Source organism: Rousettus aegyptiacus, unplaced genomic scaffold (genome assembly GCF_014176215.1).
Source record: "Rousettus aegyptiacus isolate mRouAeg1 unplaced genomic scaffold, mRouAeg1.p scaffold_m13_p_13, whole genome shotgun sequence".
Taxonomy (NCBI): domain Eukaryota; kingdom Metazoa; phylum Chordata; class Mammalia; order Chiroptera; family Pteropodidae; genus Rousettus; species Rousettus aegyptiacus.
In genome coordinates, this window is record NW_023416288.1 from 58,784,014 (window position 1) to 58,811,660 (window position 27,647).

Sequence of the window (27,647 nt, forward strand, 5' to 3'; positions counted from 1 at the left end):
TTCCATTGCGGAAACATGCCGTATGTATTCATCTAATCTATTATTGATGCACAATTGAGCTGTTTCCTGGTTTTTGCTGTTTACAACCATGCTGTGTACGCATAAGCACCGGGATACATTTAGATGTGTAAGAGTTTCTCTAGGACGGACATCGCTGAAGTGCACATGTACGTATCTTCACTTTACTAGATAATAACAGAATTGGTCTCCACAGTGATTGCACCAATATGCTTTCCTCAACTATATGTGAAAAGTTATGCTGCTCACAAACGTTACCTACTATCAGACTCTTTCATTTTTGCCAGTCTGGAATGTTTCCTGCTGGCATCTGTGATTTTAAGCTGCAGTTCACTGCTCACTAAAGAGGTCGAGTAGATTTTCATGTCTGTTGGCCACTGAGATCTCCAGTTGTATCCAATATCTTTTCCAGTCTTTCCCCCATTTTTTCTATTTGGTTGTTGCTTTCCTACTGATTTGTAGGAATCTTTTATATATTCTGGATCATAGTTCTTCGTTGGAGATATATATATATATTATACATATATTTCCGCTTTGTGTATTTTAGTGGATAGATAGATAGCTAGACCTTCATTGCAAATATCTTGTAATGCTCTGAGGGCCCGGATTTGTATGCTTTTCATGACATTTTTATATGAAAAAATGTTCTTAATTTTACTGTGATCAAATGTACCCATCTTTTCCTTTAGTGCTGTTTGTTTTTTCCTCTAAGAAACCCTTTCCCAACCTGAGATCAGAAAGATTTCTCTTTTCTTAGCTTCTAAAACTTATACCACACCATCTTAGTTACTGTATACTAAGTTACTCTCAATCCTCCAACTTTATTCTTCTTTTTCAAAGGTTTTTGGTCACCCTCGGTTCTTCCATATGAATGTTAAAAGTGGCGCATCGGTTTCTACCCGTTTGTCAAAAAACTTTATGGCATTGAGGCTGGTGTCGCATTGAACCTGGACACCGACCTGAGAAGAACTGGCATTGTAGCAGCACTGAATCTTCTAACTAATGATCGTCGTGTAACTCTCCATTTATTTAGAACTTCTTTCATTTCTCTCCGCACTATTTCTAACGTTCAGGGCACAGATCTTGCACATCGCCTGTCAGTTCGATCCCTCCATCTTTCCCATTTTTGCTAGTTTTGCTGAGAGTTTTTAATCAGGAATGGACATTGGATTCTGTCAAATGCTGTTCTTATGTTTATTGATAACGACTGTATATTTATTGCTTTTTTAGTTTGTTTCTGTGGTACATTAACTGATTTTTAAGTGGTCAAGCAACTTTACATTCCTGGGATAGACTTGATCATGGGGTTTTATCCTTTTTAAACATTACTAGATTGTATTTGCTAAATTTTGTTTAGAATTTGTGAATCCACGTTCTTGAGGGATATTGCTGTATAGCTTTTCTGTAATATCTTCACCTGGTCAAGATAATGCTGGCATCATACAACGAATTGGGAAGTGATCCCTCTTCTTGCTGTTTTAGTATTATTATGAAAGTAGTTTGGGCCTCGTGAACCCCCAAATACATCTCACATATCCCAGGAACAATTTAACTCTGTATAGTCTAAGAACATTGACTCAATTTTTCAAACTAATAACGCTACGTGAAAAAGCCAGTTTCTCCTCGTTACGGTGCAGGCCCAAGAGGATTCTACTTTGAAAGAAAGCGTTGGCATGTGATTTCATCAAAATCTAATACTAGTTCAGTATTCTTGTCAGTATCATATTATAAATTCAATGATCCACTTGTAAAGAAAATGTTCTGAAAATTTTAGAACTGCGTCATGTCATAGTTGATATATATACAAGGATATTTAAATTTGAAGTTGGACTGATTCCCATTCATTGGGCAAAAGCAGCCCATAAACATTTACCAGATAATGTCCTGTAAGAACACAGAGTTCATCTCTATCTCTGACCGCAAACCCCAGAGTCAGATCCCTCCTTGCCTTAGACCCTGGCTCCATCTTACTTGCTGTGATCTGCGGTAGTTTTTAACCTTTCTATGCCTGTCTCTTCTTCTATGAATTAGGGAAATAATAGCAACTAACAATCTTCTAAGTGGGGCTTACTTAAATTAACACTTGTTAAGTGCTTGGAATAACCTATGCTATGATTGCCTACCTTCACCTGCCAGCTACTCAAGCTTTTGGTTTCCTCATCTATAACATCGGTATAACAATACGTACACCTCTGGATAACTGGGATACATAAGTGACATTATCTATACAGAGTTTTCGGCAGGCAGTAGCATAAATCAGATGGAAGTATCTCTCTCTATTTTTTTTTCTTTCTTTCATGGAAAATAGATTGGAAGAAGGCAGTCCAGATCTGATGTGGCAGCTACACCATTTAAAGAATCCAGGATCTTTGTATTCTACTGTTTCCATGCAGTTTCCTTATTCCAACTGGTTGCTTGAGCTCTGGTCATTATATCCACCTTGCGGATAGCAGAGAGGAAGAAGGAGGCAAAGAAGAGAGGTATAACCGTTCACCAGCGGCTAGGTTTACCAAGAAACGTTCTCTTAGAAAACTCAGTTCCCTTGCTTGGTTAGCTGGAATTAGAACTTTGTCTCTATAATTTTACTTCCTATAAAACTTGCTGGGGATTTTTTTCTGAATTAATTACCAGAACTAATCATCTAGTTTCGGAAAATATTTTCCCCCCAAGCAATATTAAAGATTCACTGACAGACTTACTTATCGAACCAGAAAGGTTACCTAAGCGTTTGCTACATATCTAATAGGTTATATGTATGTATAGGCATCTTGCAGTCTATGGGTTTCTAGCGTGGAAATACTATTACGTTATATGGAGGCTGCTCTCTGATATTCATACTTTTGAGGGGCAGAAATTCATGTAAGGATCTGAAAGAAAGCTTCAGACTCCTCCCTGGAAGAATACACCTAAAAATATATGCTCTGAAATGTGCATGTAATGAATTTTTATTGCACGGAAAGTACATTTTCTTCACAGAGATAATACAAAACGTACAATGCTTTATGACTCACTAATTCTCATAAATGTTAAGCTTGGCAAATCGTTTGGATGATGGGCTTTCCTTTTCATGTAACACAAGAGAAAAACTGCCTAAAGTTTTATTATGCACTTCCAGAAGACCTCTGTAGAGTCAGCGAGTTTCTGGGGAGTGTGCTCTCGTTTCTTGACAAAATCTGATTGTTCAAAGCCCTGATTCCGATGAAACTGATGACGCCTGCAGCAGTAGACAAGACTTCTTTCAGGATTTTTGCAAATCACTTGAAATTGATAATGAAATGTGGAGTCTCCTCAGAGACCACACAGTGCCTCCCCCAGCCCCAGGCACTCTCCACCCTGGTATCCTTCTCTGACTCTTTCAGTTGTTGTCATAACTGTAGGAAATCATCATATTTATGCATTTAAAGAATGTATTCTTTGTTTATACATCATACTCAAATCTTATTTATCCTGAGGACCGAGTATTTTTAGTGCTGCACTAAATTTGGAGCCTGGGACAAGTGCCTCACTTGAGTCACCCTCATCTTGGCCCTGGCGGTCAGCTAGCTTGAAACGGGGGCCGGGGAGAGGGAGTATTCACTCCACAGGGGCTGGCAATCACTGCAAATCAGAACCTTCCCTCCCCGCCACCATCCCCAGAACTGATTCTTCAACATTTAGTGACAGATCCCTGCCAGCCATCCTGGCTGCCCAAACCCATGGTCTTTTAACCCCCTCCTCTTTCCTGGATGTTCATGAACTTGCCCTAAGCGAAGAAGATGAGCCCCTCGGAGGACGGAGGACGGAGGACGGTGCCCCCTCTGCACCTCTCTTCAGAACTGGCTGGGCTTTTTTCTGTCAGTCAATTACTTGAGCAAGCCTAACAGTGAGATAACCGTCCTCTTTGTGTATCGCAGCGTCTCTCAACATCGGGTGCTTCTAAGTTCATGGCGTGAAATCATAAGCCCCACTGTCCTTCCCACTGCCCTCGCGGTCAATCTTCCTTGGTGGTTAAATGTAAATATTCTACCACTGTCCTGCCCCTTCTGTAATCATTTTTGGTGACTTTGGCATCCATACAATTGTTGATGCCTCTGATATCTCAGTTAACTGACCCCTCCAATTGCTGCTATAAACTTTTCCGCTCTTTCCTGTGATTACCTATAAACCCACTCTCATTAAATATCAAATGTAAGCACTGCATCTAACCAATGCTTTTAACCCCTTCTTATTTCCTCGAATGTTGCAGCCTGACCCTGCCTGGTCATCTCCTGCTCAAAGAGTTGGTCCCTGACTGCCCTCTCCCACACTTCAAGGACTCTCTGGCTAATATCAGATTTTCCATAGCTTGCCAACCAATTACTGTTCTTCCGTATATCTGTAGCTGCGTAGGAAAGATAAGACTGACTAAAACTGCCTGTTATGTTGCAAGTGAGGCTCCGCCTTTGATTAAGAATCTGCTGAGCGGGTGCAGGCGTCGATAAAATGCTGCTTCTTGCTTACAGCCTCCATGTCCCGTCTCTCCATTCGAGAATCCTGCCACGGGAACACTCTGCTTCTCCATTCCTTGATCATCATGAAGATCTCTGATCCACTAACCTTACGTCATATCACTGTCGTTCACCACCACCTTCCCTGGACAATCAACATCTCGTCCCCCGTTCTTTTTTTATCCAGGTTAGATGCCATGGTCTCTTGCATAATTACACCTTGCCTTCATGCTCGGCAAATAAACTTTTTTATTTGTTCCGATCAATACAGAAGATCAGAGACAGTTTGCGTTCAAACAGAGAACAGTACACATTGACACATTTACAGGTTTTCGCCAGGGCTAAATTAACCGTTTTGACTTTGTCATCGTTCAATGACACCTGGCCCTTCCGAACATCCTACTCTAATCCAGGTAGCATATTGGACACCCTAGAAAGAAACATGCCTTCCAGAGGGTAGGAAATACACCCTACTGTGATTTAGAATGCATGTCACACCGGTGAAATTTTTAGGGGTCCAGTAGTTGAGGCATTCTGGGAAAATATACCCAAATAAAGAAAAGAACAAATTATTACATCTCGCAACTACCACGGTAAAAGCATTTTTGTCCGTGGACACAGCAAGAGTCCCATTAAATTATAATTAAATTTTAATAAGATCTGCCAGCAAGATGAAAATCGCCACCCTGGCTGGTGTAACTGGCCCTGCTCAGCGAGAGGGGTTTGGGTGCTCCCTTGCTCCGTTATAACGAGTGGCAAACCCAGAACAAGAAGGGTATGATCATGGAAGTGTCGGTCAAGACATCGGGTAAGTCTCTAAGATCTCCTGAGGTTATGGGTTGGAGCGAGGAGAATTTTGAATGGATAGTGGAGGAGGGAGAGGATGAGTTCTAGTTGTGGCTCTAGATGAGACCAGCTAGTTATGCAGTCGGTTTCTATACTCAGTGATCATAGAAACAACAACAATGCCCTTCCTGTTGAGTCCAGGTCCCTAACAGATGACTCCTCTGTATAGATCAGCCCGGTCATTCAGGGTGATTATTTCCCCCAAAAGACTAGCTTTTTGGACAGCAATCTCTATGTGAATGAGGATCTTATGAATAAAAAGAGGTGGGCTACTGCTCTTTCGCCACAAAACTGGACCTGGGCTTCTGTAAACAGTGTGACCAGCATTAGGGAGACATTAAAATTCTATTAACTTGGGGCAGATAGCATCAGAATTTACCTCCTATCAATGGTTCTTATAAAAGTCAAATGGAAAAATATCGGGGCTAGTCTGATGTGTATAAAATTCTCCTAGGGGGTACGTTTTTAAAAATCGTTAAAATGGAAAATTACAGAATAGAGTTTAGAGAGATCTGTTTCCTGAGTCATCACCAGCAGACGTAATTCCCAGTCTTGCATGATTAGGGGAAAGACTGGAGGGTGATGGAGCAGAAAGAGCAGGTTCGGGGAAGGACAGAGCATCATGGAGAGAGGTTGTTGGAACCAAACAAAAATTGTCTTCAAAGTTCTTCCAGCAAATTTCCTTCGGCTGTATTTGAAAATAATGTGTCTTTTTACCTGCCAATGAGGGCTGATTGAGTTATTAGGCATCCCTTTATTTGAAGTACTTGAAGCTTTACTATTGAAGCTAATTTTTCTTTAGTGGGTATCTGTCTTGAATTCACTCTTCTTCTAGAGTTTTGCTAAATGACCAGATTTAAACTTGCCCCTTCAATAGAGTCTCGTGTTCTAAAAGTTTATGATCTTCTGTGTGTGTTCTGGATCAAGCTCATGGATGCCTCCTAACCTGAAGAAATGCTGGATTGGGGAAAAAGGCTTGCTGAACCAAACCCATTGTACACAGACGCTGCTCACTACTAGGGCAGGGTGTGGAGACAGCCCGACGAGCTACACAAAGACAGGCTGGGCAACCCCAAATCTCGAGAAGATGTTCTGCAATAAGATTGCAAGCCATTTCTCTGACAGGTACCATCTTGAGAGCAAAAGACCCTGAAAGATACCCGCAGTCCATATGCTTCGTACAAATTAAGGACCAGGTATTGTCAACTTCCCAAAGAGCGTGATATTGGGCTTGGACAACAGATAGACATACACGTACTTCGGGCCCTTCAAAAAGAGAGACAGAAAAGCAAAGAAACCAAAACTCCCTCCCAGGGTACTTATTTGTAGGACGTCTTTTACTTTTGCTAAAACCATTCGCATTTCCAGGCACCACAGGGGCCGTCGAGGTCTCATGCAGCTGTGCGGATCATGGGCCAACACAATCTGAGCGGAAAATTACGACCTCTGAGGCCCTAAGGAAGCTCCAGCGCGAGTTCCAGAGGCCGCAACCTGGGCGCGGGCGGGCCAATCAGAAGCCGCCCGCGCGTAGCGGCAGCCAATCGAAGACCCCGCTGCTTCCGGTCGCGTCCGGGCATAAGGGCCGCATCTGCACGACCGGGGCGCAGTCCTTGCGCCGAACTTTGCGGCTTCAGCAGTCATGGCCGGCCACATCGTGCTCCGCAACGGCGCCAAGATGCCCTTGGTGGGGCTGGGCACGTGGAAGGTAAGGGCCCTGGCGGGGGAGGGGGTGCGTCTCGCGCGGCTCTCTTCGGGCTTCGCGCAGCCTGGGGCGGGAGAGACCTGGAGTGACCGTCAGAGGGCGTCTGGCCTGCGAGGAGCCACAGTCGGGCTTGCCCAGCCCCGCTGGGAGCCGGGAACCGGGAGCCGGGAGCCGAGGCGGGGCAGGAAGGCGGGTCAGGCTCCGGCCTGAGCCCTGGGACCAGGGAACTTGCGTGAGGAGCTTGGGAGCGCCTGCGGAAGGCCGCCCGTGTAGACACTTGGTGGATGGGGACCCCAGGCTGCACCTTGAATCCGAACCCAGCTGGAAAATCACTAAAAGAGCCCGAAGGCAATCGGAAGAAGGAGGTGCCTCCCGAGCCGCCACTGCTCTGGCCCCGGGGACAGAGCCGGGGTAGCCCAGGAGGCGGAGCAGAAAGGGATGGGGGCCGCTGAGCGCCGGCTTTGCTGTCCTCACAGCACTTGTTGCGCCGCCCCTTTGTCTTCCTTCTAAATAGTTTGTCCTTAATCGTTTCCTTTTTTCTCTCTTGGGAATGAGCATCTCAAGGAAGCCCGAGACTGCAGGTAATTAAATTAGGTGGCATGAGTTGACCCAGGCCCCATTCATTTTCATGTCCCCAGACACGCAACGCTGACCCCCTTTATCCAGGCATAGCACTTGGGGGTGTTATGTGCGGGGTAGAATTCCACCGAGAATCTGGGCACAGGTGCTTACCGCCAGTGGAAAAGTCTTAGCAGGCGTCGGTATTAAAATTGTCTCCAGAAACCTGCACACCACTGAAATCTCTAAACAGTGTCCCTAAGAAATGGTTAGGGATGAAATGGATAGCCTGATTATCTGCAAATTAGAGGGCGCAGAGGTATTATGGACACTGGGGCAAAACCCAATATTTTGAAGCCTCTTAGAATTAATTTCGGGTATTAGATACTACTTTACACAGCTATGGCACAGGATTCCCCAGAAACTTTCAGTATGGCCCTGGGCATTGGATATTTACGCACAGACAAGAAAAGACAGTATTGTGTGGACCTTGACAAGGTTCGAGGTAGAACAGAGGATAGTTTTCATTTTTGCCCTAAAACCTGGGTTTCTCATTTGAGAAAGACAGTTCTTTATGAAATGTTTTAAGCCAGAGGTTCCCAACCCCCAAGCTGTGAACCGGTACCAGTCTGTGGTCTGTTAGGAACCCAGCCGCACAGCAGAAGGCTGGCGGCGGGCAAGCGAGTGAAGCTTCATCTGCGTTTGCAGGCGCTCAGCGCTAGCATCACCGCCTCAGCTCCACCTCAGATCATCAGGCTTCAGATTCTCGTAGAGGCACCGGTCCCTTGTGCCAGAAAGGTTGGGGACCGCTATTTTAAGCTATTTGGAGGAAATGATATCCTTATTGTTCTGGGGACCTAATAGACTCAGATGAGGGGGGAATATTTTATGCAGCGGTTTGTAAATCAGCATGTGTGAAGCAACAAGGAGCGAGATGGCTTTGGCACATGTTTTTAAGGGGCCCTGTGCTGCTATGAAGCCTTTGTCAGATTCCCATAAAATGAGGGACGTAGCATTTCACCTCGTTCTGTCTGAGAGCAAGAGGCTTAGAATGTGCTTCAGAAGCTTTCTTGGGTTTACGTACTGACGTAGGGACAGCAGATTCAGTGAGAGCCAGTAGACTCACACTGGCCGGCCTCTGTGTGGGTTGTGTGCAGACTGTGTGTGTTGTTTTGTTTTGGGTTTTAACTCCATGCCTTCTGTTCCCTTTCAGTCGCCTCCAGGCAAGGTGGCGGAAGCTGTGAAGGCAGCAATTGACTGTGGGTACCGCCACATTGACGGCGCTCATGTGTACCAGAACGAGAGCGAGGTGGGGATGGCCATCCAGGAGAAGCTGAAGGAGCAGGCGGTGAAGCGCGAGGACCTTTTCATTGTCAGCAAGGTGCATTTCTGCAGGGGAGCCTGGGGGATAGAGGTGTCATTCACGTTTATCCATCGAGGGCATTAGCTCAGGAGTCAAGTCATACTCGGTGTCTTCTTCATAGAGCTACAGTTATCACTTGGCAGGTGATTCTTCCAGGGTAAAATGTGTTGACTCTAGACCGTGGAGGGCTCAGAGCTTGCCCATTCACAGCTGTCAGAGCCCCAAGCTGATGAGGCCGAGGTCGTGGGTTGGTGCTCCCTCCCCAGGGAGTCGTCTTTGAGGATGGAACTTGGTTCCCATCTGCAGACTGGATGTGCACTGCCGACCGCCCTCTTTTACCTAGAGACTGCTGCTGCCCAGAGGACACCTGCTGGGTGGGTGAGGCTGGCTCCTTGGAAAGCAGCCGAGTGGGAAAATCGCCCTGAGAACTCATATGTAGGGCCTAGGGCTGGCGTGCCGACCTCTTCATTCCGATCAATGCCTTTAGTTTGGACTTGAGAGGTGCCCGTGTCCTGCCTGCCTTTGGAGAGTTAGGATCCGAAATGTGAAATGAATCGCCGTTATCACCACCTATAGCTTCATGGCAACATGGGTCATGGGGAGAGGAATGTGAATCCTTTGCCTTCCAGCCCTCTGGCTCCATGCCAGAACATGGCTTCCAGTGCCGGTGATAAGATGTGTTCTCTTGCTGGCTTCAGCTGTGGTGCATGTACCATGAGAAAAACAGGGTGAAGGGAGCCTGCCAGAAGACGCTCAGTGACCTGAACCTGGACTACCTGGACCTGTACCTTATTCACTCCCCGATGAGCTTCAAGGTATGGGGCATAGGAGTCAGGTGTAACCTGGTACGTGTTAGGCCCTCCTTTATTAGCAGGTTCGGAGTATGTACCTGCTGTGCGTGTGTCTCTACTGCTCAGGGTATAGTCCTTAGAGCAGTAACGGTGGCATCACTTCGGAGCTTGTTAGAAACCAGTCTCAGGTCTCACCCAGGGCTTCTGAATCTGAATCCCAGGTGGCTCAGAGGCACATTACGGAGTTGGAGGAGCTCTGCGCTGGGTCATTTGGTGATTGTGTCATTTACAACTTAGGGATAGCAAAGTTGGCTCAAGTGACACTTCTGCACATAATGCTTGGGCATTATCAGCACTCCCCGCCCTATGCATGTGTATGCATGTGGATTCCTACATTCTCGACACATGCACCATCCTGTCGATGAACATTTATTGGCAGCTTAACTCTGTGTGCACAAAAGGAATTTATTGTTGTTATATCTTGGGCCTTCATTCCAGCCACAACTCAGTTTTGTTTTGTCAGAGAGATGGAAAGTGTGGCTTTCACGCCATTACTCTCTTTTATTGCACAGTGGTATAACAGAGCCTGATTTCATCTTTCTTTTTTTTCCTGATAAGCTTGCAAAGTTCGATAAGGTGATAGTTCACAGGCCAGTGACCCAGCCAGTACCTGGAATCCTGTTAGTGTCTCCTAGTCTTGAGTTCTTACCTCACCCACACACTCCAGCCCATGGTGGGGTTTATCTCACTTACGGAGAAAGGTCCGTCTGACAGTCAGCAGCAACCCATTTGTAGAATAAGCATCTGGGGGTGTCAGGAGTTGTCCGCCTTTTTCTTTTTCACACTGACACACAGATTTGCCCTTGATCATCTTCTCAAAACTTAGCCAAGGACTGTAGAATATTTTTAGAATATTTAGAATATTTTTAGAATATTTTAGAATATTTTTAGAGCTTTGCTTTCAAAGATGCAGCTCCCACAGCAGGTGTAAGAAGGACTATCACTGAATGTCTGTTTTTTCTTTTAATGACAGCCCGGGAAGGATCTTTTCTCATCGGATGAAAAAGGCAACATGATTCCCTCTGATACTGATTTTGTGGACACGTGGGAGGTAAGGCAGTCCCTGATTTGGCATTCTTCTCCCTTGCCGGTTTTCTGTTGTCCTTGTGAGTGGACAAGGTGTAACTGTTCTGCTCTGCCATTTTTTTCACTGCATTTTGTTCTTCTGTCACTGGTTTTGCTCTTCCTGGCTCATTAAAGCCAGCCTTGCTTTTTTCTTGGTGTCTTTTGGACTTCTCAAAAGTCTGACTTGCTGGCACGGGATAGTAAGGGTAGGACCGGTGCGAAAGATGCTTCGGAGTCTTGTCCATTCGGGCACTGTCAGCAGCAAGCAGAGCCTTTTCTGTCTTTAGGCCATGGAAGAGCTGGTGGATGAAGGGCTGGTGAAAGCTATCGGCGTCTCCAACTTCAACCATCTCCAAATCGAGAGGATCTTGAACAAACCGGGCTTAAAACATAAGCCGGTGGTTAACCAGGTAGGCATCCAGCAGGGGAGCCGGTGTGGATGGCAGGCTTCTGTTACTGCGTGATCCTGGCAGTCATTTCTTGTCCATGGCACCCTGGGAGCAGCCAGGAGGCGAGTTTGAGGGCACTGGCAGAGTCCTCGTGTATGATTCAGAATGACAAGGGCACATCTTGTAGGAGAGCGGAGAGGTTGGAGCCTAGCTTGTGATGATGGGTCAGGGTCTCACAGATCAGCAGTTTGCAGACATGGAGGTCCTCAAGCCTGTCACTGTTGATGACGGGCCAGAAAACCCCTTAGGGCCCGTGGCCACAGTACATAGGTAACCAGATTATTTTGTTAGTGTCAAGGCCACCAGCTGAAAAACGGAGAGAGGTGTCACAGCTTATCTGGGAGACAGGACGTTGGTTACACACAATTTCCTATCGAGCATGGGAAACTCCTGTGTGTCCCATCACCTGCGCCCACACAGCTGCCATCACACCTCTCGTTTCCGTTGGCAGATCGAGTGCCACCCATACCTCACTCAGGAGAAGCTGATCCAGTATTGTCAGTCCAAAGGCATTGCGGTGACGGCCTACAGTCCCCTCGGCTCTCCTGACAGGCCCTGGTGAGTTTCCACGGGACGATGTTTTCTTATCGGTGAGTGAGGATTAGAAAAGGCTAAAAAGACAAATTCAGCATCAAGGAGGATGCTCTGGGGCTAATTTGCAGACCTTCCCAGGAGCCTCTTGTTGGGCTTCCTGCTTGGTATTTTTAGTAGCAAGAGACCTGCTCTTGTTCGAAAGGGTTGGGAGTTCATAACGAAACTTCAGATCAGGACGCTGGAGGCTGCCCTCCGAGGTTGATGGGTGTTAGGGTTAGGAGAGCTGGCTGCCGTGAGTGGTGGTGATCATAGCTGCTCACATGGGCCATCATTCCGTCTCCAGGGCCAAGCCTGAGGACCCTTCGCTGCTGGAGGATCCCAGGATCAAAGCGATCGCTAACAAGTACAAGAAAAGCATAGCCCAGGTACGGCCGTTTCCAGGCTCTCGTGACTGCTCCCATACCGTCCATCTTTGTGGTAGGCCCAGTGAGCCAGGAGGAACAGATGACCGAGCCTAGTGAAGCCCTCCCCAGAAGCTCAGCTTAGGGTCCTGGGATGTGTGGTTGAAAGGGCACCAAGTGGGGAGTTAGAAGACTTCTGTGTGGTCCGGGGGTAGTAGTTAGTACCTGCCCCACTGCTTCCCAGGCCGCTACGAGGGTCAGCAGTGGCCCCGGCGGCTGAAAGCCCCTGTCTGCACAGAGGAGCACGCTTTATCAGCAGCTGCACAGGTCACTCTCTTCTCTCCCGTGGTGGTGAGGGTGGTCCGCAGTGAAGGGTCTCCTTGCGAGTCGTACTTCTAGGGGACACGGAAGCACGTGGCATGGAACCCGAGTGCAGGGCGCTGGGGCCAGACCTGGACGCCCCGTTGCTGGGCGTGACCCTGCCGTCTCTGCACCTCGGTTTTCTCACACGTGAGGTTCTGCAGTTTCCCCCTCCAGTTATGGATGTATCTAATGAAGTGAGGCAGGGACAGAGTTCACGGCGTACGTGACACTCGGCACATGTGTTCACAGGTTCTGATCCGGTTCCTCACGCAGAGGAACTTGGTGGTGATCCCCAAGTCCGTGACACCCACACGCATTGCTGAGAACATTCAGGTAAGGTCCCGCCTGGTCGGCCCAGGTTTTCCTGCACAGCGCGTCTCGTCCCGTCCCTGCAGGGCCTTGTGCGGGACCCCAGCCCTCTGTCACCTCTCAGCAGGCGCAGTGAGTGCAGCGAGCACACTGCACACTGAGGACGGTGGCTCCGCGCCTGGGTGGCCGTCCCGCGCACTCCTGTGCCGAGGCCCCTCGGTGACCGCGAGGCCCTGAGAAATGTGATCCTCGAGTAACACCGTGTGCGTTTGCACCAGGGCTTCGTTAGCCTGGTGCCTCAGTTTCCCATCTGTAAAGCAGTACCTGTTTTGAGGGTTGTCACGAAGGTTAAAAAGATCCATCAAAGGAAGGGCTGCCCACGACGCCTGGTGCGTTAGTCAGTGCTCAGGACGCGCTGCTGTCCTGTGATCGTCCGTGCACTGCGGACCCTCCGGGCCATTGGCCTGCCCAGCACTTCTGCCAGGACTCCACCCCACAAAGGGCAGAGCAGCAGGGCTGGTGTCGGGGCCCCAGCGCCGTGTGCCTAGGGCAGGTCCCACGGCAGGTTCCAGGGCGGGTCGGGGTGCCTCTCACCCAGTGGGCAGGGTCGGGGGGTGGTCTGTGCGGTGAGGGGCAGCAGGAGTGACTCGCGGCTCCAGGGGTCCTGCTGCCGGGGTGCTCTGCCGGCCAGGGCCATGCCCTCTCCACCGAAGCTTTGGTTCCAAGCAGCGGCTCCCAGAGTGAGACGCCGATTTTGCCTAGTCCACTGGCCGCAGGCTATGGCTGTGACATGTGTCATTGGTCGCCTGGGAGCCTGGGGTGAGGCCTGGGGAGGCTCGGGGAGGGGAACATATGGTGTAGTAGGGGAGGATTTTTCCTTCTTCAGATGTCTCAACTAATTGAGATAAAGTGGTAAAACGGACGGCCTTGGGAAACACATACCGTGCTAGAGACTGATCCTTTGTTTAGTGTTTTATCTTTCAAGGTGTTAGAAAAGGAACATTTTTAAATGACTAATCTCATAGCAATGCGTTCGTTTCGCATCTTGCTGTGTAGTCCGTGCACATTTTGGCACAGCTGTGACCACAGGTCTGCAGCAGACTTTGCCGGCACGTCCCGCGCTCGTCCGGCTCCCAGGGCGCTGCAGGCTCGGCCACTGCTGCGTGAGGCCGCCGGCCACGTCCTCCCCAGAAGGCTGAGCCTCACGCAGATGGTTCTTCTCCTGTCTGGCCCTCTCTGTCAAAACCACATGTGGCTTCTTAGGCCGGTCTCACATCCCTGACCACAGCCTTCCGTCCCCAGCCGGAATTCCAGCTTCCTCTGGCCTCCCGGAGCGCTTTGTGCAACGTGTCTTACACAGTGCGCAGTTAATGATTCCTTGTGTTATAGCTGTCGCCCTTCCTTTGCTTCATTGTAAACCGAGGCAAAGACGTGTCTTACCCACCATTGTGTTCCCTGGTGCATGTCACAGAAGTGCTTAGTGGCGGTCTTGGAATGAACTCAATGGAGTCAAAGGTATCCTTTTGCGTGGAGGCTCTGGACAGGAAGGGCTGTTACGGTTCCCAGGCAGAACATATGGCGCCTTCGAATAGTAAACTCAGTCGAGTCTCGCTCCCCCTGTTCCCGCGCAAGGCAGCTGCTTAGCAGCGTCCTGCACAGAGCTGCTGGGACGGTCCGTGTGAGCTTTACTTGCAGGGCTACTGGATGTGTTTTTCCTTTTAGATTTTTGACTTTGAACTGAGCAGTGAGGATATGACCACCTTACTGAGCTACAACAGGAACTGGAGAGTCTGTGACTGGAAGAGGTGAGCGAGTCCCGGGAGGGCATCAGATCCTGCAGAGCAAAAGCCTGAGTCCTGCAGGCCGTGGCGGCCAGTGCTGCCGTCACAGCGCTTCTCACGCTGGCGCATGGCCGTGCGTTCCCATCCAGGTGAAGCAGCAGACAGTCACACATCTGTCAGCTGAGCTGCACACCGCCACGGGGCCGATGCCGGGGGCTCTGCTCTAGTCTCTTCTCCCGGCCCAGGTGCGGTGTCGGCCTGGCCTGCAGTAGCCACAGATTTGGGCATTTAATTTTCAGATCTTAGTGACTCATCTGAAACCAGAGGATCCCTGGTGGTTCCTGCCGCACCTTCCTGGGAGAATGTGCCTGTGACTCTTTATGTTATAATGTTACAAAGGGGTTTAGTAGAAAGACTGTGGTGCTCAGGGCTTAAGGTCGTCCCGGCTCTGTCACCGATAAGCCACTTGCCTCTGAGAAAAGCGCCGTGGCCCTCTGGCGGGCCGTCGCCTACAAGCCCGCCGCCAGCTCCTCGTTCACTGGTCCCTCGCATTCCCTCTGATTGGCAGTTTGGAATCTGAAGGAATCTGACAGTAGGCTGTTTATTTTTTCTTCCTATCAGTACAATAACTAAATGAAGTTTAAATTCCTTTTCTGCTTTGAAGAAGAAACGTCCCACTTTTCAGTGGGGCCTGAGAACCTCCTCTGTCACTGTTGTTATTGCCTGAGCTCGCTACTGTTTCTACTCTGTCTCTTTGAGTAGTTGGTCACTCTTCTAAGCAAAAGTCAAACATTCCCTAAGACAGGGCAGGGCGACAGCTTTGTCTCTCCAGCCTCTGCTCTTTCAGCAGCTAGCTCAGCGTGGCATTCTGCGTGGCAGATCCACCCAGTGTGCCTCTTGGGTGATACTTCTTCTGTGCTTCAAGTGTGGACATGCCTGGCGAGCATGTCGCTGTCACACCGTGGCCTCCGACTCAAAACAGGCCACAGAGTTTACCACTGGCAGCCCCAAACCAGGGCCCTTCCTGAAGTCCCCGTTCGCGTTAATGCTATTTAACCTGTAGACATTAACATCACTGGGATCTGGTGGGCAAGAGAGAGGAGGCGGGAATGAATCATTCTCCGAGTTCCATCCCTTTTGCTTTGAGAATCTGTGTCGTTCATTCGGTTCCCTTTCCCGCCCCACCGCTGACACAGGGTATTGAAGTTTTCAAGCGGTTTCTAATTGGTCCCTTTACAACTAGACTCTTTCCACTCTCCAGTGCCATTCTGGACACAGCTGTTGGATAATTCCGTGGGGACTGGTATTTCACGGGGATAGGTCAGGGCTAGAATGGGGAAGGAGAAGCTGTCTCCAGTATACCCCGGTCCCCCAGGAGGAGTTTTCCTAACCATACGTACACATACACATACGCTGCCTTTTTTGAGCACTTATCATGATACCAAGCTTCTGTGGCTAATGGCAGGTTTAATAGGGTGCAAAAAGAACAAAAGCAGACCATGGGGAGCTGTTCAATATCTGAGTAAGGGTCACATGCCCCAGGCTGGGTTCACCCTGGGCCTTGCACACTCTGCTCAGCCAGGCTTTCCAACGTCGTCGCCACGGCATTACTAACACAGGTGGGCTGCCCCCAGGTGCAGACCCAAGACTGGCAGTCTCAGAACTGACTCTTGCCTCGGGGGCCTCTTTCTGCCCAAATCGCGAGAGTCCTCATTTCTGTCGTTTTGCAGTTGGTTCCATTTGCAATCTCTTCTTACATAGTTAACCTGTTCCTCTTTACTCCTGGCAGCTTTGCCGCCCACAAGGATTATCCATTCAGAGAAGAGTACTGAAGCGGAGGCTGCCTGCTCCGCCCCAGTGGACCTGCTGCCGTTTTCCCGCCTCATTCTTCCTGGTCGTAGCATAGTGTGGCCCGTGTCCCTCAGTGGCGGGTCCGCGACCTGCACGTGCACCGGCAAGGCCTTGGCCACGTGGTGTCGCGTTAAGGAGCAGTGTCATATCCATTATTAGAATTCTCTTCCATCTTCTTTGCTGTCCTTGTCCAGCTGAGGAAATACAACCCTGACATCCTTTCTGACTAACTTGAATCTACAAAGTGCCACTAACAATTGGATTTTGACCGTTTGGAACTATAATCCTTTCAGCCAGACTTCTTGCCTCCAATAAAAACTTCTGTGAGCTTGATGCTATTTGTCGAAAGGATCCATCGCCTTCCATCCCATTTGACCTCTGTGTCGTCGATGCCCATCAAGCAGGCCATTCAGCTCTGCAGCAGGCTCAAGGACTTGGCACCTTTCCCTGGAGTGGGGACCCCTCACCCCGGCACTTCATCCGTTTAGCCTTAGGGTGGCGGATCTCACCTGGCTGTACATTGGGGTCACTCGAGGTGCTTTAAATGTCTAGACCTTATCCACGGTGGTGGTCTGGTCCCAGGGTGGGGACTTGCCAGGACATCTCGCATTTGTAGCCCCAGGGGATTCTAAGGGGCAGCCAAGATGAGAGCCACAGCATTAGGGCCAAGCCGGGACATCAGTGCTTTTGTAATTTCACAAATGCCTGTGTTCCTCCCGCCTGGGAAGGCCAAGCCCTGTGTCCTCAGCAGCGCCCCTCACAAGGGAGTGCTCTCGAGCTCGGCGTTCTGACCAAGGAAGAAAAGCATCAATAATTGGTATCTCGTCAGCTCGTGCTGCCACAACAAAAGGTCACCGGCCAGGCGCCTTAAACAGCAGCAACATATTTCTCACAGTTCTGGAGGCTGGAAGTCCAAGATCAAGGTGTCAGCAGATCTGGTAAATGCTCCAGTCAAATCAGACAATTTGGTTCTTAAGGGCAGCAAGCCTCAGATGTGGGATTAGACTGCCGGAGGCACGATTACCTCATCCAGGTACAGAGGGCAATGCTAAGTCATGGTGATGGGGAAGCTGCCGACACTTGCAAACACAGCCCAAAGTGCATCACCTCGGATAAAGGTAACAGAGTGCATACCGAGACCCAAGAGAATGAATAAAAACAGAAACAAACAAGCTATTGAGAAAGTCGGGCCTAAATATGATTCAGATGAAATCGAGAGGCTACTTGGGTAAAAATTAATACAAAAAGCAAGTTCTGTTCAAATATCGGACATTCGATTATGAGCATGATAATGTGTCAGGCACTGTAGTGGATTGAACAGTGTCTTCAAAAAGTCCATGTGTACCCAGAACCTCAAAACGTGACTTTATTTAAACAAGCTCTTTGCAAATACTAGTGAAGATGAGAGCATACTGGATTAGAGTGGGTCAGTGGATCCAATGAGTGGTGTCCTTGTAAGAGGCTTTGTGAAGGCGGGGGCAGAGATTGTAATGAAGCTACAAGCCAAGGAATCCCAAGTATTGCTGGCAGTCACCAGAAGCTAGGAAGACAGGGAAGGATTCTTTCCTAGAATCATGAGAGAGTGTGGCCCTGACAACATCTTGATTTTGAACTTCTAGCCTCCAGAACTGTGAAAGAATGTTTCTGGTATTTTAAGTCATCAACTTTGTGATAATTTGTCATTGCAGCCTTAGGAAAACTAATGCATATACTAAGAAAGAAAGAAAAACTGGAATAATCTGAATATTGCTGTTCATAGGAAAACAGCAAAGGTTATGAATTCAGCTTATTAATGAATATGAGAGCCATTATCTTTCTTTAATTTCCAGGATCCTTCAAAAATTGAGGCGGTGAGGTACAGTTTTTCTGATTTTAATAGCTCAAAGCACCTGGGAGGCCGACATATAGGCTGTCTTTGAGTTTGCTTCTCACCTGAGCTGTTAGCATCTCTTGGCTCATGGAGAGTGGTACTGTGGCCATTCTCCTCCACTCATGCTTCTCTGGCCTTTGAAAGCTATTCTGGTAGAGAGCAAACCTGAGGACTATGGTCTATCACCAAGCCCTGTTCAAATCATACTTAGGAAGGAATCGATAATGAGGAGAATGCAGCTGTTTCTAGTATAGACTAGAATAAAAGCAAGAATAACTAGGACTTTTTGTTTTTGTTTTTTTAAATACAACATTTTCCCATATCAGCCTATGTATTTACCTCTGATTAGATTCAAGTGAAACAAAAAAGTCGTGTAATTCATTAATAGGAACGTAATTATTTTATCCTATAACCTAAGCTCTTTAATCAAGGAAATCATAATTATAATTATATAAAGGAAAAAAATTTTTAAAGTATGTTAAAAGCATGCAAAACCAATCCCATAGATTACTTATGAGAGTATAAATGAATAGGAAGAATATTAAAAAGGTGTATCAGTCAAGGTCCAGCCAGAGAACAGAAACCACTCTAAGCTTTGTGAAGTCATGTCATCTGGGGGAGATAGAATCAAGGTGGAGGGTGCCTGGCAAGACCTGGGACCAGAAAGGAAATGTGACTTCTTTCGGAGTTACATTCAAGGTAGAAAGTGTGGGAGAAACACTTGGCTTCTCCCTTCCTCCTATCCTGCAGTCACCTAATAGCAACTCCCATTGACCATCTGCTAAGCTATCTGGCTAAGAAGCCTGGGAAATGTAGTTTGTAGACCCCCCGCCATGCAGAATAGGGGACTTCAGGGCAGGAAGCAAGTGGGCAAATGACCAGCAGAGGAAGGAATTGGCGCCTCACCAGCCTGAGGATGGGTGTCACCTGTAGGAAGTAAATCAGAATATGGATGGGGAGGGGTGCAGAGCGGTCCTCCACTATACTGTTTACCATTGATTTCATTAATAATGTTTGAAAAATGTTTGAGGCCAATATGGCAAAACGTTATGTTAAATTTGTAAGGTGGGGAGTCAGCTGCTCGTTGTATTATTCTCTGCATTTCCGTGTAATTGGAATATTTCGTAAGAAGAAAGTATCATAGAAAAAAAGTTCCAGATTAATTACTGGCAGTAGTAAATATTTTCCTTGTTCAGACACACCTCTTCCCCACCCCAGTAGGTGAACTGAACACTTCATAATTATCAGACAATTGCCAGCCCTCCGCTCGATTTTCTATCTCCCTTCCTCCTCGTGACAACCCTATGCTTTAAAAATAAATAAAATTAAAAAAAGTGTCTTGGGAGAGTGTCTGGGATCATAAAGCTGGTAAGTGGTGGAGCTGGGATCTGAACAATCTCCGAAAGACAAATGCTTTTGTCACTGAGCTATAGGATTTAACTGAAGAGCATAGAAAATTACCCGTTAACAACATGGACAGGATCTTCATATGCTAATATTCTCCACATATTTATTTAGGATTTGGGCCTTTGACCAGTCGTGTTTATAATAAATTTTTAACATTCTTGTGAGCTCCTTAAAAAATAAACTTTGTGATAATAAAGTGATACCTATTCATTATAGAAAAGTTGGAAAATGTAAAAGATTATAAATAAGGGAATATAAACCACCTATATTCTCACCAGTCAAGATCACATTGTCAGATGGCTGTTTTTCTCCAGCCTTTTTTCTGGGTGTATATATGTTTCTAATACAGTGTTAAACTTACTACGATGAAACAAATTTTTCTATAGATTTTTTAAATTCTTCTTAAAAATTTTTGACATTTTTAGTGGTTGTAAAAGATTCTATTTTATAATCTATTATTATTTATTCTATCATTTTTCCTATTCTCAGACATTTAGGTTATTTCTAGTTTCTATTATAAATAAATATATTTTAAGGAACTATGAGTAAAGCATGGGACACATTTTGGTTAATTTTAGGCTAGTTCTCCAGAAGTAGGATTGCGTGGTCAAAGAAAATTTATTTTGGCTTATCACATGAGATATGGTCCAAAATTGAAATTTTTTTTAACCAATACAATTTATAGAATGACACATCCTCACCCCGCTGTTTGTGATGTTTACAGAGCATTTATATTTTTATTTTCTAATATTACAAACGTCATATACATACAGTGTATATATGCTCTATAAAAATATCAGTAGAGAATATAGAAAAAATTATGCAAGAAAATGAAGACCATCCGTATACCCACATTTAGAAACCACCCCTTACACTATACCCTTTAAATAATTAAAATGGATCATGCTTTATTTAGATCCATCGAGGAGTTCCCCCTGCACTTACAGTGACATACAGCCTTCCAGTTGAATAAAACCTCTATACACTGTCCCTTTACTGCCTCGTCTTGTACCCTCTTCCTCTGTTTATCATCGGCCACCCTTGCAGGCCTCCTCGCTGTTTCTCTCGGATGCCAACTTCTTTCCTGTCCCAGGACATTTGCATTTGCTTTCCCCTGTGCCTGAAATCCGCTGGCTCTTAGCAGGGCTGCCTTCTCTCTTTATGTCTCAGTTCAAATGTCTCCTTCTGATGATGCCTCCTTCCCTGGCCTAAAATCGTTTCCGCGAAGGGGAGAATTGGCCTCTTGGGTTTTTTCCCCACCCATCGATGTTTTTCCCCCTCTTTTCTCTCTGGCTGCTAGTAGCCATATTGTCTAGTGCTTTTTTTTTTTTTTTTAATCTTTTCCCCACAATCAGTCAATATTCCCCTTAGTGGTCACCTGATGAATCTATGACCTGGGTTATGTACACTGCTGAAGTCACCCTTTATTGTAAGATAGATATTGGAAGGATAATCTTTTTATCATTTATTATTTTCAAAGAGAGGATGGTTTCTCATCCCTTGCTTCCTTGTCTTCCGTAGTGATACTTAAAGGAAACTCCTGGAGCTCAAATTCCCAGTTCTAGGGTTTTTCGGTGGTCATTACAAGCATTGTCCTTGACAAAGAAAGCCTGCAAACAGCCACAAATGTGTTTTTTTCCCTGAGTACTTATATTAAAAATAGTAAGTAGAGGCCGCCCTGCTGCCCTCTCCCTGCTCCTTCGGACCAAGAAGCTATCTTTGCCAAACTGACTTACAGGGGGCAGGGGTGGCTCAGAAGAGTCACGCATCCTAGTCTTAAAGGAGATTCACTACCTCCTCCCGCAGAGCCATGACCTGGAAATCTAAAGTGAGGCGTCACGCGCCGTGATTTAGGTTCTCGTGCCAGCTTTCCCGCCATCAATGGGGTCTATCGCTTAGCCTTTCTGAGCCTCGGTCATATGAAAAATGACAACACCGTGGTGGTTCTCAGCAGACAGAAGGGGAGCACCCATCAGAATAGCCTGGAATGCCTTTACGGAACACATGTTCTTTCTCATTCCTCGTGGGGAAAAAAATATATTCCAGGGTCATCTTAAGACACCCACCTCCCAATAATAATACAGGACCGCGAATGCCCCTACCAATTCTAAGATATAGTCTCAAGCACTAGCTCTGCAATAGTAACCTGTGTTCAAGATGTTACAGAATGAACTGACCATGCATTTCAGACGGTGACCAGCAGGGAGAAGCACATACCTATGTACATAGCTTTCCCGACAAATGTTAACAACCGAACTGGCCCTCAGGTAGTGTTTCCTGGGGGAAAACAACCAGCTTTAATGAAGTCGACTTGTGCATATAAAATTTAAATCCATTTATAACGATCTAGAACTCAAGCTCAGATCCAGAGCTAGACCAAGGCAGTGTTCAGAAGGAAGATTTTGTCTGTGACGCTTACCCTTTCCTGGTATGCATTCCCCATTTTGCTTCTCAAAGTAAGGTTGTGGGACTGGCAGCATCGGACTGAAATATGTCAAAAATGCAGAATTTCGGGCCCCAACCTCAGACCCACTGAGTCAGAATCTACATTTTCACAAGATTCCCGGATGATTCATGTCCACATTGAAGTTTGGAAAACACTAGGGTACCCGCCTCCTAACTACATCCACGTGCAACCCAGAAACCCTCCCCGTTCCCTGTGCCCGACTTCTCCACCCCCTCACCGGCACGCCCTACCACTCCACAGATGTTTCCTGCTGGTGCTGGGCTTAGAAAGGAGAGGGTGGTTCCGGTGGCCCAGAAATGCCTGGGTGACTCGGAGACCGCCCCCCCCCAACTGTGTTTCCAACCATCCAGCTGTATTTGTCTTTGGGTAACCACTGAGTGGGGGAACATGGAGACGAGATGCCCCCCAAAGAGATTAAAACCTATTAACATCGACAGCCCACTGTCGCAGAGTTGGTTTGCGTAAATGTAGAATATATGTATTTTTGAGTATAAAACTATTGCTTTACTTATTTGCATGTGGTAGTTAACTCCTTGAAACAGTGAAAGAAATAAGCCGGCACCTATGTCACCACAGGCCTCACGCCTCGGGCTTCTTCCTGGTTGCTCCATGCCCCCTCTGAAGAAGGATCTTTGTCTACAATGACTCCTCTGCCTGTCTTACTGTTGAAGTGAAAGCAAACATCAGGCAAATTTCTCTTGGAGAGTGAGTGCTTGCTGGATTATTCCAAGGATTTGCTTTTGTGCAGAATAAGGGATTTCGAGGAGTAGCTTCAGAATTATTTGAGCGAGAGAAGGCTGCCTTCCCCAGGACCCTCACATGGGTCCGTGGAGATGGGTGCCGGGCCCCAGGGTTGTGAGAGTCCCTTAGGGAAGACCAGCTGTCACCGTGGAAGCTGATGGTGATGATGTGTGAATCTTGGCGCCAACCTGGTAAACCACACAGCCTTTCTGAAGGCGCCTTGGATGGAAGAAGCCCCTCAGGAGCGAGACACTCTGTGCTCGGATAACAGATGATGGAGGGGCAAATGCCTGCTGAGTGGATCCCCCCCATCCCCACCCTTCATGCATTTCAGTCCTGCCTTTATTCTTGGCCTTAGTTTTCCTTCCTCCCTACCCCTATTTTTCCCCATAGTGGGAAGGAAACAGTACAAGACAGGAAGAAGCTCCCTGAGTTTAACCTCGAATTCCCGTGCTTAAGGAAGTCCATGCAGGAGAAGAGAAAGAACTGATAACCAGCCTGCTCCAGATCTAGGCTTGAAGGTCTCCAAATTAGTGTATTTTCTAACTTTTTTCCTTTTCTTCTTCCTCCCTTTCCTCTCCATCCCTCTCTTCCTTTTCTTCTTTCCTTCCTTCCTTCCTTCCTTCCTTCCTTCCTTCCTTCCTTCCTTCCTTCCTTCCTTCCTTCCTCTGTGTCTCTTCATGCTCACACTGGGTCCCTATGCTAAGAAACAATAATAATATAAACTCTTGTTTTCCCTATGCTAAGAAACAATAATAATATAAACTCATGTATCAACATGACCTGCCTTTATCTGTAGTTTTCCCCAATCCCTCCTCTCTCCATGCCTCGCTTCAGCTTCAGGTCTGCCAAACCCAGACCCAATCCCCAAGGGTGCTATGTGCTGGGTGGAAAATCACTGCTTGGCTATCGTCATGGGAATATAGGCTATCACCCATAGGAACATAACATTCTCACAATGAGCTTTCTGCTTCTGTAACCCTGCTTGCACACCCGACAGGTAGTGAATAGAAGAAAAATAGACCTTTGTGTTCAGACAGAATGAAGAATGGGGTTTGGAGAAAAATGCTGTACCTCTACATTTCGGGGCTGCTTAATTGGGGGTCTGCATACCCCTGGCAGACCCAGCTGGCTGAATAAAGGGTGTGTTTCCTAGAACTCACTGAGTTCCGGTGGTCCGTGTGTCTTTCGGGGGCTGGCGGCTACAACATTTGGAGGCCCCAGCGAGATCTCAGGGAGTGGCCCTGGGATCTAGGACCAGACCGGCCTCCGAAGCGGTTGCTGACCCTGTTACGGATTCAGAGGGGTGGCCAACCTGAGACATTCCAGGGCCCTTGAATGCCGTGACGGGGTTAATGCAATCATTAAAGACGCAACTTTCAGGACACACTCTTTGTTCCTGGTCCGGACAGGAGTCTGGAATCTCTGAGGCCTCAGTGTCTGGATAAAAGGTACCTTTCTGTTTCTGTTGACCGGTCATTTGGGGGTCCGTGGAGAGACTGGACGCAGTCATATCTCCCGGACCGTGGCCAGGCCGCAGGACGCCGCCTCCTGTCCCCTGTTGTCAGGATCTGTTTATTGTCTCTGGTCTTGTCTAGGTTGTGAGTAGCGGACTTCTCTGGGTCCACCCACACCTCAGTAATTGTTCTTGTCTGAGTGTCTGTTTTGTGTTTTGGGGGTTTTTTTTGAGCAAGAGATGGAGGGAAGCCTGAGTTCACAGAAGACACCCTTGGGGTGTCTCCTGTGACATTTCAAAGAAGGGTTTGTAGAGGGAGCTAACAATGGCATAAAGTTTTCTCCAGGCAGAATAAGAACACTGTGTGAAGTTGAGTGGCCATCTTTTGATGTAAACTGGCCTCCGGAGGGCTCTTTTGACAGGGGTTTAGTGAGGAATGTTTGGAAGATTGTCACGGATCCTGATCAGTTTCCCTACACGATCAATGGTTAAACCTTGTTCAGAACCCCCTCCCTGGCTCCACCCGTGTGCCCTTTCTCTAGGGGCGTGAGTTTTAGTTGTGGGCACCCCGAAACATGCAGCAACTGAATCTCCAAGACGGCCCAGTCCCTCAGTCCTCCAGTCTCCACCAGAGGACAGTGACCTTCCCCCGCCCTATAATTTAGGACGACAGAGGCCAAATAGCACCACCTCACCTCCTCAGACGGGATGGCCAGCAGGTAACCCCTGTGGGCCTCCTGCTCCTGCTCCGGGCGGAGCACCAACCAATACCACCACCCCAGCCATCCTCCCCTTGTGAGAAGCACCACCCCAGGGGCATCACACAGACAGGCCCTTTATGGTTTACGTGCCTTTTCTTGACTAGCCTCCTGTACAACTGGAAAGCACAAAATCCTCCTTTCTCTGAGAAACCCCAAGCATTAATGGGACTCTTAGAAAGTGTCTTTCAGACTCACCGCCCCATCTGGGAAGATTGCCAACAGCTTTTAATTACCCCCTTGACCTCAGAAAAATGCGGAAGCATTGGGACTGAAACGCAAAAGATAGCTGTGGGAGGGAGGAGAGTTGAGGAAGTAGGGGAACAGACTGAGGAGGAATTTCCCTCCACCCGCTCAGACTGGGGACACAATTCTCAGGCAGGGAGAACGGCACTAGATCGGTACCACCAGATTCTAATGGGGGGAATCAGGATGGCTGCTCGCCAGCCAACTAACCTTTCTAAGGTAGCTGAAGTTATACAGGGAGGGACCTCAGGAATCCCCTGGAGCGTTTCTTAAATGAGGCGTACCGGGTATACACTCCCATTAATCCTGAGGCTCCTGAGAACCAGCAGGCAATTAATATAGCCTTTGCTACTCAGGCAGCCCCTGATATCTGGCGTAAATTACAAAAAATTAGAAGGTTTTTCAGGGATGAACCTGTCCCAACTTGCTGAGATAGTCCAGAAGGTGTTCAACAACAGGAAAGCACCGGATGACCCCAAACATATGGCTAAAATCCAAAGCTACTGTCATCAACCCAGCCAATCTGTTGCCATACCCAGACCCCGAGACACCTGTTCATGACTGCACAGATTTCACTGACGCTGTGTGTTCCTTGCGGCCAGACCTCAAAGACTCCCCTCTGCCTGAGGCCGATGAAGTTCTGTTCACGGTCGGGAGCAGCTTCATGCAGGAAGGAAGGAGGTATGCCGGGGCAGGGCGATAACTCTAACTGGCACCATCTGGTCACAAGCTCTTCCCCATAGTACTTCTGCTCAAAAGGCAGAACTCATCGCCCTCACTGAGACACTAAGACAGGGAAAGGATAAGGCAGTCATAATATACACTGGTAGCCGATACGCCTTTGCCACTGCACATGTACACGGAGCCATCTACAAGGAAAGAGGGCTTCTGACTTCGGCTGAGAAGGACGTTAAGAAGGAGGAGGAGATCTCAGCCTTACTTGAAGCCATATAGATGCCTAGGGCTCTGGCTATTCATTATAAAGGGCATCAAAAAGAGAATAGTGCTGAGGCTGAGGAAAACCAACGAGCCAATACAGAGGCAAGAGCAGTGGCCACAAGGCCAGTGGGGCCCCCACCACATCTACTGACTGTTGTCCCTTACTCAGAACTGCCTCTGTCTCCGACCTATTCGGCGGAAGAGAACATATGTTTTCAAGACAAGGGAGCCACTAGGAACCAACAGGGGTGATGGACGACCCCTGATAGAAAAATCGGGCTCTCACGGCCCCTGGGAAGGACTCTCCTCCACCAGCTACACCAGACCGCACACCTAGGGTGAACTGAGATGCTCCAGAAGGGAGAAGAACCGCAGAAGAGATTGCTTCACGATACCCGGCTGGTGCCCAAGTTAATCCAAAGAAGGGGAAGATTAAAAAAACCTAGGCATAGAGAAAGAAGAACTTACCCGGGGGACCACTGGGAAGTTGATTTCACTGAGGTAACCCCGACTATCGTGGACTGCAATTATTGCCCTGTTTTTATAGACACCTTTTCAGGATGGGTAGAGGCCTTCCCCACCAGGAAAGAGACTGCCTTAGTAGTTACTAAGAAACTACTATAAGAAATCCTCCCTCAATTTGGTCTCCCTGGAACTCCAGGGTTGGATAATGGGCCAGCCTTTGTAGCAAAGGTATCACAGCAACTGGCTAGCTACCTAAATTTGCGATGGAAACACTACCGCGCCTACCGGCCCCAGAGTTCGGGCCAGGTAGAGCGAATGAGTCGGATCCTAAAAGAGCCGTTAGTCAAGTTAAGATTAGAAACTGGTGGGACCTGGGTAGAACTTCTCCCCTGTGCTCTTCTCCGAGCCAGGGGTCCTCCATATGTTAATGGATTCACCCCATTTGGAATTCTCTTTGGAAAACCCCCACCTTTAGTACCTTAAATAGAAGGAAACCGGCCCTTCAAAGTGTGCAGAAGGAGATTTGGTCCCTGGTTCGTGCTGCCCACTCGGCCCCGGGGGACGAACTTCCCCCTCAGTTTCAGCCTGGGGATTCTGTGTGGATCCGGAAGTTCACTCCCAAGGGACCAGAAGCCAAAAAGAAAGGCCCTTTCGCTGTCTACTTGACGACGCCCACTGCAGTTAAAGTGGACGGGATCCCATCATAGATTCATCACTCCCACGTGAAGGCAGCACGAGAGT

General features: G+C 47.8%; 2 protein-coding genes across 7 annotated transcripts in view; both read left to right on the top strand.

Annotated features, from left to right (window-relative positions):
• Nucleotides 1–27,647, top strand: part of LOC107510482 (aldo-keto reductase family 1 member B1-like) — a 60,782-nt gene that overhangs the window by 16,546 nt on the left and 16,589 nt on the right. Inside the window, exons 11-12 of one of the 5 annotated variants that reach the window (XM_036230901.1) lie at nucleotides 6,258–6,455; nucleotides 6,699–6,836. The exons of 2 other annotated variants lie outside the window; for them this stretch is intronic. In XM_036230901.1, coding sequence (XP_036086794.1) covers nucleotides 6,258–6,455; nucleotides 6,699–6,759 — 259 coding nt within the window. In that variant the 3' untranslated portion in view covers nucleotides 6,760–6,836. Of the gene's footprint in view, nucleotides 1–858; nucleotides 926–2,326; nucleotides 3,029–6,257; nucleotides 6,456–6,698; nucleotides 6,837–27,647 lie in introns of those variants that run through there. 2 more of the 5 variants (XM_036230902.1, XM_036230906.1) reach the window with 2 other exon arrangements.
• LOC107510491 (aldo-keto reductase family 1 member B1-like) lies at nucleotides 6,898–16,890 on the top strand. Of its 2 annotated transcripts, XM_036230908.1 has the most exons (10): nucleotides 6,898–7,035; nucleotides 8,804–8,971; nucleotides 9,652–9,768; nucleotides 10,778–10,855; nucleotides 11,157–11,279; nucleotides 11,770–11,876; nucleotides 12,196–12,277; nucleotides 12,866–12,949; nucleotides 14,648–14,730; nucleotides 16,496–16,890. In XM_036230908.1, exons 1-10 carry the CDS (start codon nucleotides 6,970–6,972, stop codon nucleotides 16,536–16,538), a joined length of 951 nt encoding a protein of 316 aa, XP_036086801.1. In that variant the 5' UTR covers nucleotides 6,898–6,969; the 3' UTR covers nucleotides 16,539–16,890. The 2 variants fall into 2 exon arrangements, with proteins under 2 accessions (XP_036086801.1, XP_036086802.1); XM_036230909.1 differs by lacking the exon at nucleotides 14,648–14,730.